Here is a 14,112-nt window from a genome sequence, read left to right on the forward strand (position 1 = left end):
CAAAAACTGAATTTCTGACGGGCGCAACTGGCTCCGCGCGCAGCGCTAACTTTTGGGCGCACGCCAGCTGGCGGGGCCTAACTGAATTTCTAGCCCAAAAAGTTGGTAGCACCCTTGCCTCTGAGACAAGAAGGGTTGTGGGTTCAAGTCCCACTCCAGGACTTGAGCACAATAAATCTAGGCTGACACTCCAGTGCAGTACTTCTGCTACACTGCCGGAGGTGCCATCTTTCGAATGAGACATTAAACCAAGGCCCCGTCTGCTCTCTCAGGTGGGTGTAAAAGATCCCATGGCACTATTTCGAAGAAGAGCAGGGGAGTTCTCCCCGGTATCCTGGCAAATATTTATCCCTCAACCAACATCACTAAAGCAGATTATCTGGTCATTATCACATTGCTGTTTGCGGGACCTTGCTGTTCGCAAATTGGCTGCCGTGTTTCCTACATTACAACAGTGACTACACTTCAAAAAGTACTTCATTGGCTGTGAAGCGCTTTTTTATGTCTGGTGGTCGTGAAAGGTGCTGTATAAATGCAAGTCTTCCCTTTCTGTCTTTTAATTTGAGACATGACATGGTAAGTCTAGCATGCTTTGGGTGACTTGGGACTTCTGGGGTTAGAAATTGGGCCGTGTTGCACCTATTTTGCGCCCATAAAGAGGATGCAACGAGGCCCAATTTTGGGGACCAATGTCCTGGGCCCCAAGGATGCCTGAAAAAATGTCCCATCCAAACTTGGGCCAAGCCATTTCGCGGTCGTCCCTGGTGTCCGCCTGAAACAGGCGATAAGCCCCATACGTATATAAGTGAGGGCGAGACAGTCGCTGGCAGCTCGCTCAGATTATTCAGATGAGGCCCGAGGGCTAATGAGTTTGTAACTGAAGTGCGGTGCAGCCCACATCCCCACCCACAATCAGAGCTAACAAAAACAGAAACAACAGAAAAAATGTTTGCAATACTTCTAAGTTTATTATCTTTTTGCTTTTGCTGAGCTGCTGTAATAAAGAAATGAAAGTTCCCCCAAAAAAGACAGAAAATACCTGACATACACCAACAAGGTGAAATCACGCTGCGTGATATTAGTAACAAGCACAATGGGGATAATTGTCACCTTCACTCTCTGGGCGGGTAAACTCCCGCCCGCCATTTCTGAAAATCGGGCATGTTCTATAGCGAAGGGCAATGCCGTACGCCAATCTACCGCCCAAGCCGTGCAGGTGGAAATTCCCCACCATGTGTGCGCGTGAAGATCCTTTATCTGCTGCTTTAAGAGTGATTAACACGTCTGCTCATAATGGACAGAGGAACTTCATACAAACACATTCATGTGTTTTACTAACACCATACAGTGTGCTTTCCACCCACAAGTCTGGATTCACCACAGAGGCAAACACCTAAAATGGAGATGTCTTTTGACTCTGGAATGGACCATCGCTCATACAATCAATTGCACATAGCAGTGAAAGGTTCAGTCCAACGTTCAGGCAGGTCTTCAATTAGGGTTCAAGGCAAGAGAAAGGACAAAAAATATAGGAGTGCATCTACAAAGTGGTTTGTCATCCAAGGTTGACTTTGCAAAATTATCAATTTAAAGCACATTTTGATGAGCCATTCATTGGATTTGTAGGTCAGTTTGGTCCGATTTAATTAAAAGATTTCAGTTCATTGACTTTATTCTAGGGGTTTTTCTTTGCTGCATCTCATGCAAAATCAGATGAGCTTGAGTACTCTTTAACCAGAGGCTCGCCAGGGTTTTATTTGAATTCTTGTTACCCTATGGTCCAGTGCTTCAATCATTGTGGATGAATGAGCAAAGGCCACAAAATGGGATCTGAATGTGCCTCAAATTAATAAATGAAAACTTGGATGAATAAATTAGGCAGCTTGGGCAAAGCCCATTCGGTTGTTTCCTCTGTCAAAGATGGAATAGTATGGCCCAATGAAGACATCTCCCAGAATCCAGAGTTCTCCAGAAGAGGATGGAAGATAAAATCCTTCAAATCCACTTAAGCAGCCATCTTGCTCCTGGAAGAAATGCAAAGTGTGAGAGTCAGTTCCCTAGAACTACTTTGTTGCCAATTCTGATTCTTCTGTGTGTATATTAATAAAAAATGAAAAGAATTTCCATGTTTTCCTCTTTAGTGATCACTATGCTATGTTAAATCACAAAATTCACAAAAATGTAAATTCTTTGCTCCATCAGTCTCTCAATCGGTCCACCGATGTGCCACAGACACTATTCTACATTACACATGCATGGGTGCAGTACTGTCAACAGTCAAGAAGTTCGACAGCATCCAGAACAAAGCATTCCGCATGATCGACAGGCCATCCAGCACCTTAAACACCCACTCCCTCCATCACCGGCACACCCGGGCTGCAGTGTGTACTATCTACAGGATGCACTGCAGCAACTCGCCAACATTGCTTCAACAGCACCTCCCAATCCCGAATCCTCCACCACCTAGAAGGACGAGAGCAGCAGGTGCAAGGGGGAGGGATTCAAATTCCTGGGACATTGGAACCGGTTCTGGGGGAGGTGGGACCAGTACAAACTGGACGGTTTGCACCTGGGCAGGACCCGGACCGATATCCTAGGGGGAGTGCTTGCTAGTGCTGTTGGGGAGGGTTAAAAATGCAAACCTGAAGGCTTTGTGTCTTAATGCGAGGAGCATTCATAATAAGGTGGATGAATTAGCTGCAGAAATAGATGTAAATGGATATGATATGATGGGAATTATGGAAACATGGCTCCAGGGTGACCAAGGCTGGGAACTCAACCAAGGGTATTCAATATTCAAGAAAGACAGGCAAATAGGAAAAGGAGGTGGGGTAACATTGCTGGTTAAAGAGGAGATTAACACAATAGTAAGGAAGAATATTGCTCTGATGATGTGGTATCCGTATGAGTAGAGCTGGGAAATACCAAGGGGCAGAAAACGTTAGTGGGAGTTGTATACAGACCCCCAAACATTAATGCTGAGGTTGTGGATGGCACTAAATGGGAAATTAGAGATGCGTGCAATAAGGGCACAGCAATTATCATGGGTGACTTTAATCTACATATAGATTGGGCTAACCAAATTAGTAACAATACTGTGGAGGAGGAATTCCTGGCGTGTATACGGGATGGTTTCCTGGACCAATATGTCGAGGATTAGAATTTGTTCATCCCTGTTTGGCATAAAAATAAAACAAAGAAGGTGACTCAACCGTGGCTAACAAGGGAAATTAGGGATAGCACAAGATCCAAGGAGAGGACATATAAATTGGCCAGAAAAAGCAGCAAACCTGAGGATTGGGAGCAGTTTAGGATTCAGCAAAGGAAGGCAAAGGGATTAATTAAGAGGGGGAAAAGAGAGTATGAGAGTAAGCTTGCGGGAACATAAAAACTGACTGTAAAAGCTTCTATAGATATGTGAAGAGAAAAAGATTGGTGAAGTCAAGCATAGGTCCCTTGCAGTCAGAATCAGGGGAATTTATAATGGGGAACAAAGAAATGACAGACCAATTAAATACATACTTTGGTTCTGTCTTCACAAAGGAGGACACAAATAACCTCCCAGAGATGTCGGGCAACATAGGCTCTAATGAGAGGGAGGAACTGAATGAAATCAGTATTTGTAGGGAAATGGTGTTAGGGAAATTGATGGGATTGAAGGCAGATAAATCCCCAGGGTCTGATAATCTACATCCTCGGGTACTTAAGGAAGTGGCCCTAGAAATAGTAGATGCATTGCTGGTCATCTTCCAAAATTCTATAGACTCTGGAACAGTTTCCATGGATTGGAGGGTGGCTAATGTAACCCCACTATTCAAAAAAGGTGGTAGAGAGAAAATGGGGAAGTATAGACCGGTAAGCCTGACATCGGCAGTGGGGAAAATGCTAGAGACCTGTGAGGGTGCCGGTCAGTTCCTTCAGTAACCCCTAGATGGCACCTTCACTTTTTTGTTCCTCTTTTTAAAGAACCAAATAATATCAACAAATAAAACTGTAAATAAACCATTAAAACTTCAACAGAACCCTTGGAAATCAAATTAAAATTTGGTTCTCCAGCCCAATTATGCACTCCAGTCCCCGCGGTGCCCACCGGTCACGGAAATGATCGAGCGCGCCGGCGGACACCGCGTGCTCCATCTCCAGGGCCACCCGGGCGCGAACATAGCCGCGGAAGAGAGGGAGGCAATCCGGCTGGACGTCCCCCTTGACCGCCCGCTGCCTGGACCAATTAATGACTTTCTTAGCCAGGCCCAGGAGCAGACCCACGAGGAGGTCCTCCAACCTGCCCGCTCCCCTCCGCACCGGGTGACCGTAGATCAAGAGCGTGGGACTGAAGTGCAGCCAAAACTTGAGGAGCAGCCCCTTCAAATAATGAAAGAGGGGCTGCAACCTCTCACACTCAATGTATACATGGAACACGGACTCCTCCAGACCGCAGAATAAACAGGCGGTCTGGGAGTCCGTGAACCTACTTAAGAACCTATTGCACGGGACTGCCCTGTGCAACACCCTCCAGGCCAAGTCCCCAATAGAACAAGGGAGGACTCCCGCATAGAGAGCCCCCCATTGGGGACCTCCGCCTCCGTCGGAAGGCAAAACGGCACGCCACGGCGTGTCCGTACGGCAGGCGAAGATGACAAAGTGGAAGGTGTGCAGGAGCAGCCCGTACAGGAAACCCCTCCATGCGGAATGAAAAGGCACGAAGGGTATTTCCTCGATGCGGCTCAAGTTGTGAGGCGCCGGTTCCCGAGGGGGGGCACGGGGCTGGGCGCCGACAAGGAATTCCGTCCGAACGGGGGAAAGCTCAGACGGGATCGCCCCACACGTTTGAGCCGCCTCGATACGCCTAGTGGTGCCCGGGGGCACTTTCACCTTTATCGACTCGATGGCATCGGCCGCGAACCGGACGTTGACCCAAGACATGCGCCTTGCCAACTCCTCCGGCGCCATCCAGCCCGCTCCTCCACCATCGAGCAGGTCCCCGACTCGAGTCACCTTGCCAGACACAGCTCTGCGCTCCGCCAGCCGCCCGAACCTGCGGACGCGGAGGTGCGGATTCCTGAACAGCGGCTCCCGAAGGACAGCCACCATTCCTATCGGAGGAGAGCTCCGCCTGGAGGCGACTACGTTCCAAACCCATAGCAGTTCCTGGTAGAAGACAGGCAGCCCCCGCAGGCTGGCATGCGTGTCACCCACTTTCACAAACAGGAGCTACGTGTCATAATTGAGGCCGCGCAGCTGGCGGAAAAAATACGTCGTCAGCGCACACCATCTGGGAGGAATCTCAACGTACAGGTATCTCTGCAGCGTCTGAAGACGGAAAGTCGCAGCCTGGGTGCGAAGGCACACCAGCGCCTGACCGCCCTCCCTAAGCGGGAGACTCAGAACCGCGGCAGCGACCCAGTGCATCCTGTTGTCCCAGAAGAAGTCGACGAGCTTCTTCTGTATCTTGGCGACAAACGCAGGGGGAGGGATCAGAGTAACCAACCGGTACCACAACATGGCGGCCACCAGTTGGTTTATGACCAACGCCCGACCCCTGTAGGACAACACTCGGAGCAATCCTGTCCAGCGTCCTAAGCGAGCGGTGACCTTGGCCTCCAACTCGTGCCAGTTCGCCGGCCAGGCGTTCTCGGCAGGGCTGAGGTAGACTCCCAAGTAGAGGAGGTGCGTGGTGCTCCAGGTGAAAGGCCTGAACTCCTCCGGCAGGGAGTCCACCCGCCACTGACCCACCAGGAGTCCGGAACATTTCTCCCAGTTGATCCTGGCGGAGGATGCGTCCGAGTAAATCTGCTGGCATTCCCGCATCCTCCGCAAGTCAACGGGATCCATGTCCATGAGGAGCACGTCATCGGCGTAAGCCGAGAGGACCACCTCCACGCCCGGCCCTTGCAGAGCCAGTCCCGCCAACCTCTTCCGCAAGAGGCGCAGGAAAGGCTCTACGCAAATGGCATATAACTGGCCGGACATGGGGCATCCCTGACGCAGCCCCCTCCCGAAGCGAAGGGGCGCCGTCAAGGACCCGTTAACCTTAATCAGACACTCTGCGGCAGCGTACAGAAGTCGGATCCGGGCGACAGCCTGCGTCCCGAACCCGAAAGCGCGCAGAGTCCCGAAGAGATACTCGTGATCCACCCTGTCGAACGCCTTCTCCTGATCCAGGGAAAGGAAGGCAACCGACAGACCAGCCCTCTGGGAATGGTGGACCAGGTCCCGGACCAGATGGACGTTGTCATGGATAGACCGGCCCGGGAACGTGTAGGACTGGTCGGGGTGGATCATGTGGGCCAGCACGGCGCCAAGGCGAGCAGACATAGCCCTGGCAAAAAGTTTGTAGTCCGTGCTGAGGAGGGAGACTGGGCGCCAGTTCTTAAGGAGGCGGAGATCGCCCTTCTTAGGCAGCAGGACAATCACCGCCCTGTGCCAAGAGAGGGGCATCTCCCCGGTCGCCAAACTTTCCCCCAGGACCCGCGCGTAGTCGCCCCCCAAGACGTCCCAGAACGCCCTGTGGAACTCCACGGTCAGCCCGTCCAGCCCCGGGGACTTTCCCCTGGAGAGCTGGCGGAGGGCGCCGGTCAGCTCCTCCAGACTCAGGGGAGCGTCCAATTTATCGGCGTCCTCCAGGCCGACCTTCGGCAGGTCCTCCCACAAAACTCTGCGCGCATCCTCGCTGGACGGATCCGGAGAGAACAGAGCCCCGTAATAAGCGCGGGTCTCCGCACGGATTCCCTCCGGATCCGAGACCAGAGATCCGTCATCGGCCAGCAGCCCCAAGAGCTGCTTACGGACCCCCCGTCTTTTTTCCAGCGAGTAGAAGAAGGGGGAGCCGCGGTCCAGGTCCCGCAGGAACTGGATCCGCGACCTCACGTACGTGCCTCGGGACCCGACAAGCTGCAGGTCCTTCAGCACGCCCTTCTTCTCTTCGTACACCTTCCGCAGGGCCGGGTCCTCGACAACTTGACCGAGGCGGGATTCCAGGTCGAGCACCTCCTTCTCCAACCGCCCGACCCGGGCCTCCCGCCTCTTGGTCGACCCCCTCGCATACTCCTGACAGAAGAGACGGACGTGAGCCTTGCCCACGTCCCACCATAGCCTCAAGGAGGGGAAGCCCCCCCGCTTCCTTCTCCAGCCGGCCCAGAACCGACTAAACGAATCCCGGAACCGTGCGTCCTCCAGCAGCAGGTTGTTAAAGTGCCAATACGCGGACCCCACCCCGTGCGCGCAGTGGAACGAGCTCCGCCCACACCAGATGGTGGTCCGTGCACGGTACCGGCCGCATGGAAGCCGCCGGAACGCAGGAGACGTATGCCCGGGAAATGTAGAGGCGGTCGATTCTGGACGCTCCTCTCCCAGACCTCACGCAAGGTGAAGGCGCTGGAGTTGGGATGGAGATTTCGCCAGACGTCCACCAAGTCGAGGGACCCGACCAGGTCCCTCAACTTCTCCATCGCCGCCGGGCATGGCAGGGTGCCCGTGCGGTCCCTTGCCTCGAGGGTGCAATTAAAATCCCCCCCGAGGATGACGCACTCGCCCGCGTCGATGGAGCCCAGAAGAGTGGACACTTCTTCAAAGAAGCGCGCTTGCTGCACACCGGCCCCAGGGGCGTACACGTTCACTAGATGGAGCGGCACGCCCCCCAGGCGAACAGTGACCTGGAGCAAGCGGCCCGGCACGAGCTCCTTGACCCCCAAGATCTCCGGCTGAAAATGCGGGGCCAGCAAGATAGCCACCCCACTGGAAGCACTGGAGAGGTGACTCATGCTGACCCCTCCTTGCCACTCCAGGAGCCACATGCCTCGTCTCCCAGAACGGTGTGGGTTTCTTGCAGGAAGCACACCGCATACTTCCCGTCCTGAAGGACCGAAAAGTTATTAAATCTGCGGCTAGCTTCCCTGCTGCCGTTGATGTTGAGGCTGGCTATGGTTATCTTCATTTCAGAAGCATAATTCACCCTCTACTTAAGACTAACGGGGGAAGGGAGAGGGCGGCCGCTGGTCAACCGCCACTCCCTTAGCAGCCCAGTGAGGAACGACCGGAGCTGACGCCGCCCGAGCAGGCTTACGGCCGCGTCCGCGCCCACGGCTCTGACGGCGACGCGGGCCGACCCGATGAGCAGCGCCAGTCCCGACCATCTTTCGAGGGCCAGCCGGATCCTGTGACGACCCTGGCACGTGGCCACAAAGTCCCGGAGTTCCCCGATGGAAATGAGGGAGGTCCCAGCGAGGGGCACGAGGTCATCCATCGCCTGATCGGCGATGGATTCCCAGTCATCCTCCGCCCCCTCCACCGAGTCCCCGTCCTCCTCCGGGGGGTCGCCACTGGCAGCCGACCCGTCCGTCACGCAATGCGCAGTGAACGGCTCGGCCGCGGCGGCCTGCCCTGCCTCCGCCCGGATCCCACCCCCAGGATCGGTGGCGGAGGATTCCTCCCTGGGCTCCTCTAGGGGCACCGGGCCAGAAGACGGCGGCGGTTCAGAGGCCCCCTCCGCCCCAGGCGCCGGAACGACCAGAGAGACCGGAGAATGTGTAAAACCGAGCTCCTCCAAGTCGCCCGGCGCCGGAGACACAGACAGAGGGCCTTCCACTACCGCGCCACCGGCCTCCGCCCCAGCAGAAGGGGTATTTCTTGCTAAATCCTCGACGAAGTCGAGCAGCACCTGGGAAATGTCCGGGCCGCTTTGGGCGAGCTCATTTTCCGCGAGCTCGCCCGACCCAGACTCCAGGCCGCCCAACTCGTCGAGGGGTAACGCCACCGAAAGGGGATTGATTTCGTCCGTGGGTTGTTCCGCGACCCCCCCCACGGGCAGGGTCTCGTCCCCATCCCCGGGAGGCACGAGCTGGACAGACACCTCTGCCTCAGCCTCCCTAGGGACAGGCAACCCCTGCCGATCGCCCACGATGGTGACAGCGGTGGGGAGGGGTGCAGCACCCGTGGCAGGCGATGACTCCCCCTGTCCGGAGGGACCTTCCTCCTCCTGGTCCTCCTCCTCGTCCTGGGGGTCGCGCCTTCTTTTTAGAGCGGAGGAATAGTGGGAGAACTCCATTTCCGCAGGGGCCTCCCCCGCTCCCTCCGGTGGAGCAGGTTTGTTGGGTCCCCCGGGCCCGAGCCTGGCCGCAGGTTTTGATGCTCCCGCCTCGGCGGTCGCGGCCACAGGCTCGGGCACGGGGTCCCCCCCGCTCTCGCCCTCCCTGATCAACTCGGCGATGCCTTCGGGTGACAGGGGCGCCAAGTCCAGGGGCACGCCCTCCATGGGGGGACCCACCCCACGGTGTTTATTTTTCTGCGCCCTCTTCCCGACCGGACGCACTTCCTCCCCCTCGCCGGAGGCCTGGATGGCATCGACCTCCGACGACGACCGCACCTCGGTAGTATTTGTTTGGGGGGGGCGCGGCCAGACCCGGGGGGAGGAGCGGCGGCGGCGCCAGCCTCGGCCACGCCAGACGACCTGGCGGCCTTGGAGGCGGGGCAGTTTTTTCGTATATGCCCCACCTCCTTGCAGGCGTGGCACCGCACGCCGTCCGTCGTCCAGAAGACGCGGTGAGGGGTCCCCTCGTGGAGGACCGAGAAAACCCTGTCGGTCTCCCCCTCCCGCGCCAGCTGAACGAAGGCCTGGCGCCGGAAGGAGAAGACATGGCGAAGGCTGGCTTCCCGGAATCCGAGCAGGATCGGCGTGATCCCCGACCTCACCTCCCCAAGTTGGAGCAAGTGGGGGAGGAGGAGCTCACTCGAGATGTAGGGCAGGACGTTCGATAATACGACCCTCTGCGCGGTGGCCTCTAGAGGGTCCACTGGCAGGAAGGTCCCGCCCACGGTGAGCCCCTTGGTGATGGCCAGGGCCACCGCCCGCTCCGACTCCAGGAAGAACACAGCCTTCCCATACATTTTCGAGGTGGCGAGTATGGCTGGAGGGCCGACAACCCCAGCCATGGCCTTCACACACGCCTCAATGGTCATGTTGGGGTGGGTGTAGCTCTTCACCCCAAGCTTCTTTGTTGTAAGTCGGAACGGCGACGGGGCAGCAGAAGAAGCGGGAGCAGCTGTGGCGTTGGCTGCCACCGCCGCATAGGTTCTTGCTGGCCCCATCACCGCCGCAGATGTGGAAGCCATAATGGGGTGGTTCTTTAAAGAGCTACACACACCCCAAGTCACAGGCCCTACGGTGTCAATGGCCTTGGTAAGGTGAAAAGTCTTCCCTTGAGCAGAGGGAGTTTAAAGTAACTGGCCCGCCTCTCCCCTTGATGGAATTAATTGGGAGAGGGGCCTTCCTTCCCTCTGCTCAAGTGGCAATTAATAGATTTAAAAGGAGGTGCCTTTTCAGAGAGGCAAAGAGAGGACAAAGAGAGAGAGAGAGGGGGAGGGGTGGGAAGGAGGGGGGCCGCTCAAGGTGGTATTTGGTGGGTGGGTGTCAGCAGGGTGCACCCCCCGATGGAAAAACAAAGTCTTATGCAGATGGTCTTCGGGCAGGGGGAGAAGATGTCTTCGCCTGGGTAGGCTGGAGAAAGCCCAGGCTCAGCCCCACACCAGGTCTTCTCAATGTAAGGGAAAAAGCTTCTCCTGGGCAGCTCCAGCCGACCCAGGCCAGGCTTTCCGGCCCGTCTTCTTTTCTCCCCCCGCCTAGAATACAAAGTCTTTAGGGGAATGCACAAAAGACACCCACCTGCAGATGTTGAAGGATGCAGCTCCTCCCCTCCTTCCAAGTTGGAGCTGAGTGGTGTTCCTCTCCCCTCTCTCCCTCTCCTGGACTGGAGGCCAATTTGGGGAGGCAGTGATGGAAGGCCTCTCCAGTTGTAATGCTGGCCTCCTCTGTCCTCTCCTCCTCTCTCCCCAGGCACCTCGGTAGATGATGTTGAAGTTGTAGATGGTAGGTTGCTGGTAGTGGTGGCCTGGGGTCTCTCCTTCCCCTCCACTCCCAGGCCAAGGTGACCACCACTCTCCACACAGCAGCAGCAGCACAACCTGCTCCTCAGAGTGCAAGGTCTGGAATGGGGTCCTGTGAGGGTGCCAGTCAGTTCCTTCTGTAGCCTCTAGATGGCACCTTCACTTGTTTGTTTCCCATTGTTACTTGTTTCTCCTCTTGTGTTAAACCAATAAAACAAAAACATTAAACAAATACACCCAATCCAATAAACCCCGAAACAAAACTTAACCCCTTAAATTAAAGTCTGGTTGTTTAAACCAATTATGCACTCCAGTCCCCGCGGCGCCCACCGGTCACGAAAGAGCTCGAGCTCGCCGGCGGACACCGCGTGCTCCATCTCCAGGGCCACCCGGCCGCGAACGTGGCCGCGGAAGAGAGGGAGGCAATCCGGCCGGACGACCCCCTCGACCGCCCGCTGCCTGGACCAATTAATGGCTTTCTTGGCCAGGCCCAGGAGCAGGCCCACGAGGAGGTCCTCCGACCTGCCCGCTCCCCTCCGCACGGGGTGACCGTAGATCAGGAGCGTGGGACTGAAGTGCAACCAAAATTTGAGGAGCAGCCCCTTCAAAAAATGGAAGAGGGGCTGCAACCTCTCACACCCCGTGTAAATGTGAAAGACGGACTCCTCCAGACCGCAAAACAAACAGGCGGTCTGGGAGTCCGTAAACCTACTTAAAAATCTATTGCACGGAACTGCTCTGTGCAACACCCTCCAGGCCAAATCCCCGATAGAACAGGGGAGGACTCCCGCATAGAGAGCCCCCCATTGGGGACCTCCGCCTCCGTCCGGAGGTAAAACGGCACGCCACGGCGTGTCCGGACGGCAGGCGAAGATGGCAAAGTGGAAGGTGTGCAAGAGCAGCCCGTACAGGAAACCCCTCCGCGCAGAATGAAAAAGCACGGAGGGTATTTCCTCGAGACGGCTCAAGTTGTGAGGCGCCGATCTCCGAGGGGAGTCTCGGGGAAAGGCGCCGATAAGGAATTCCATCCGAACGGGAGTAAGCTCGGACGGGATCTCCCCACGTGCCCGAGCCGCCTCGACGCACCTCGTGGCGCCGGGGGGCAGCATCGCTTTCACCGCCCCGATGGCATTGACCGCGAGCCGGACGTCGTCCCACGACATGCGCCTCGCCAGCTCCTCTGGCGCCATCCAGCCCGCTCCTCCGCCATCGAGTAGGTCCCCGACTCTAGTCACCCCGGCAGGCACAGCCCTCCGTTCCGCCAGCCACCCGAACTCGCGGACGTGGAGGTGCGGATTCCTGAACAGCGGCTCCCGGAGGACAGCCGCCGCTCCTGACGGGGGAGAGCTCCGCCTGGAGGCGACGTGATTCCAAACCCATAGTAGTTCCTGGTAAAAGACAGGCAGCTCCCGCAGGCTCTCACGCCTGCCGCTCCCCTCCAAAAACAGGAGCTGCGTGTCGTAATTGAGGCCGTGCAGCTGGCGGAAAAAATACGTCGCCAGCGCACACCATCTTGGAGGATTCTCGACGTACAGGTATCTCTGCAGCGTCCGAAGACGGAAAGTCGCAATCTGGGTGCGGAGGCACACCAACGCCTGACCGCCCTCCCTAAGCGGGAGACTCAGAACCGCGGCAGCGACCCAGTGCATCCTGTTGTTCCAGAAGAAGTCGACGAGCCTCTTCTGTATCCTGGCGACAAACGCAGGGGGGGGGGTCAGAGTAACCAACCGGTACCACAACATGGCGGCCACCAGTTGGTTTATGACCAACGCCCGACCCCTGTAGGACAACACTCGGAGCAATCCTGTCCAGCGTCCTAAGCGAGCGGTGACTTTGGCCTCCAGCTCGTGCCAGTTCGCCGGCCAGGCGTCCTCGGCCGGGCTGAGGTAGACTCCCAAGTAGAGGAGGTGCGTAGTACTCCAGGCGAAGGGCCTGAACTCCTCCGGCAGAGAGTCCACCTGCCACTGACCCACCAGGAGTCCGGAACATTTCCCCCAGTTGATCCTGGCGGAGGATGCGTCCGAGTAAATCTGCTGGCATTCCCGCATCCTCCGCAAGTCAACGGGATCCGTGACCACGAGGAGCACGTCATCGGCGTAAGCCGAGAGGACCACCTCCACGCCCGGCCCTTGCAGAGCCAATCCCGCCAACCTCTTCCGCAAGAGGCGCAGGAAAGGCTCCACGCAAATGGCGTATAACTGGCCGGACATGGGGCATCCCTGACGCACCCCCCTCCCGAAGCGAAGGGGCGCCGTCAAGGACCCGTTAACTTTAATCAGACACTCCGCGGCAGCGTACAGAAGTCGGATCCGGGCGACGAAATGCGTCCCGAACCCGAAAGCGCGCAGAGTCCCGAAAAGATACTCGTGATCCACCCTGTCGAACGCCTTCTCCTGATCCAGGGAAAGGAAGGCGACCGACAGACCAGCCCTCTGGGAATGGTGGACCAGGTCCCGGACCAGATGGATATTATCGTGAATGGTCCGGCCCGGGACCGTGTAGGACTGGTCGGGATGGATCATGCGGGCCAGCACGGTGCCAAGGCGAACAGACATGGCCCTGGCAAAGATTTTATAATCCGTGCTGAGGAGGGAGACCGGGCGCCAGTTCTTAAGGAGGCGGAGATCACCCCTCTTAGGCAGCAGGACGATCACCGCCCTGCGCCACGAGAGGGGCATCTCCCCGGTCGCCAAACATTCCCCCAGGACCCGCACGTAGTCGCCCCCCAGGACGCCCCAGAACGCCCTGTGGAACTCCACGGTCAGCCCGTCCAGCCCCGGGGACTTCCCCCTAGAGAGCTGGCGGAGGGCGCCGGACAGCTCCTCCAAACTCAGAGGAGCGTCCAATTTTTCGGCGCCCTCCAGGCCGACCTTCGGCAGGTCCTCCCACAAAACTCCACGCGCGTCCTCGCTGGACGGATCCGGAGAGAACAGAGCCCCGTAATAGGCGCGGGTCTCCGCGCGGATTCCCTCCGGATCCGAGACCGGAGATCCGTCGTCGGCCAGCAGCTCCAAAAGCTGCTTACGGACCCCCCGTCTTTTTTCCAGCGAGTAGAAGAAGGGGGAGCCGCGGTCCAGGTCCCGCAGGAACCGGATCCGCGACCTCACGTACGCGCCTCGGGACCCGACGAGCTGCAGGTCCTTCAGCGCGCCCCTCTTCTCTTCGTACGCCAGCCGCAGGGCCGGGTCCTCGGCGACTTGACCGAGACGGGACTCCAGGTCGAGCACCTCCTTC

At 57.2% G+C, this 14,112-nt stretch overlaps 1 protein-coding gene across 2 annotated transcripts in view; it reads right to left on the reverse strand.

Moving 5' to 3' along the window:
- Positions 1-946: 946 nt before the first annotated feature.
- Positions 947-14,112, reverse strand: part of LOC147081875 (pepsin A-like) — a 49,940-nt gene continuing 36,774 nt past the window's right edge. For both annotated transcript variants that reach the window (XM_085980634.1, XM_085980635.1), the window contains one exon: positions 947-2,024. In XM_085980634.1, the coding sequence (XP_085836760.1) occupies positions 1,875-2,024 (150 nt within the window). In that variant the 3' untranslated portion in view covers positions 947-1,874. The remainder of the gene's footprint in view (positions 2,025-14,112) is intronic.

Source organism: Somniosus microcephalus, unplaced genomic scaffold (genome assembly GCF_052327205.1).
Source record: "Somniosus microcephalus isolate GS21.2 unplaced genomic scaffold, FLI_Smic_1.0 scaffold321, whole genome shotgun sequence".
In the NCBI taxonomy this organism is placed as follows: domain Eukaryota; kingdom Metazoa; phylum Chordata; class Chondrichthyes; order Squaliformes; family Somniosidae; genus Somniosus; species Somniosus microcephalus.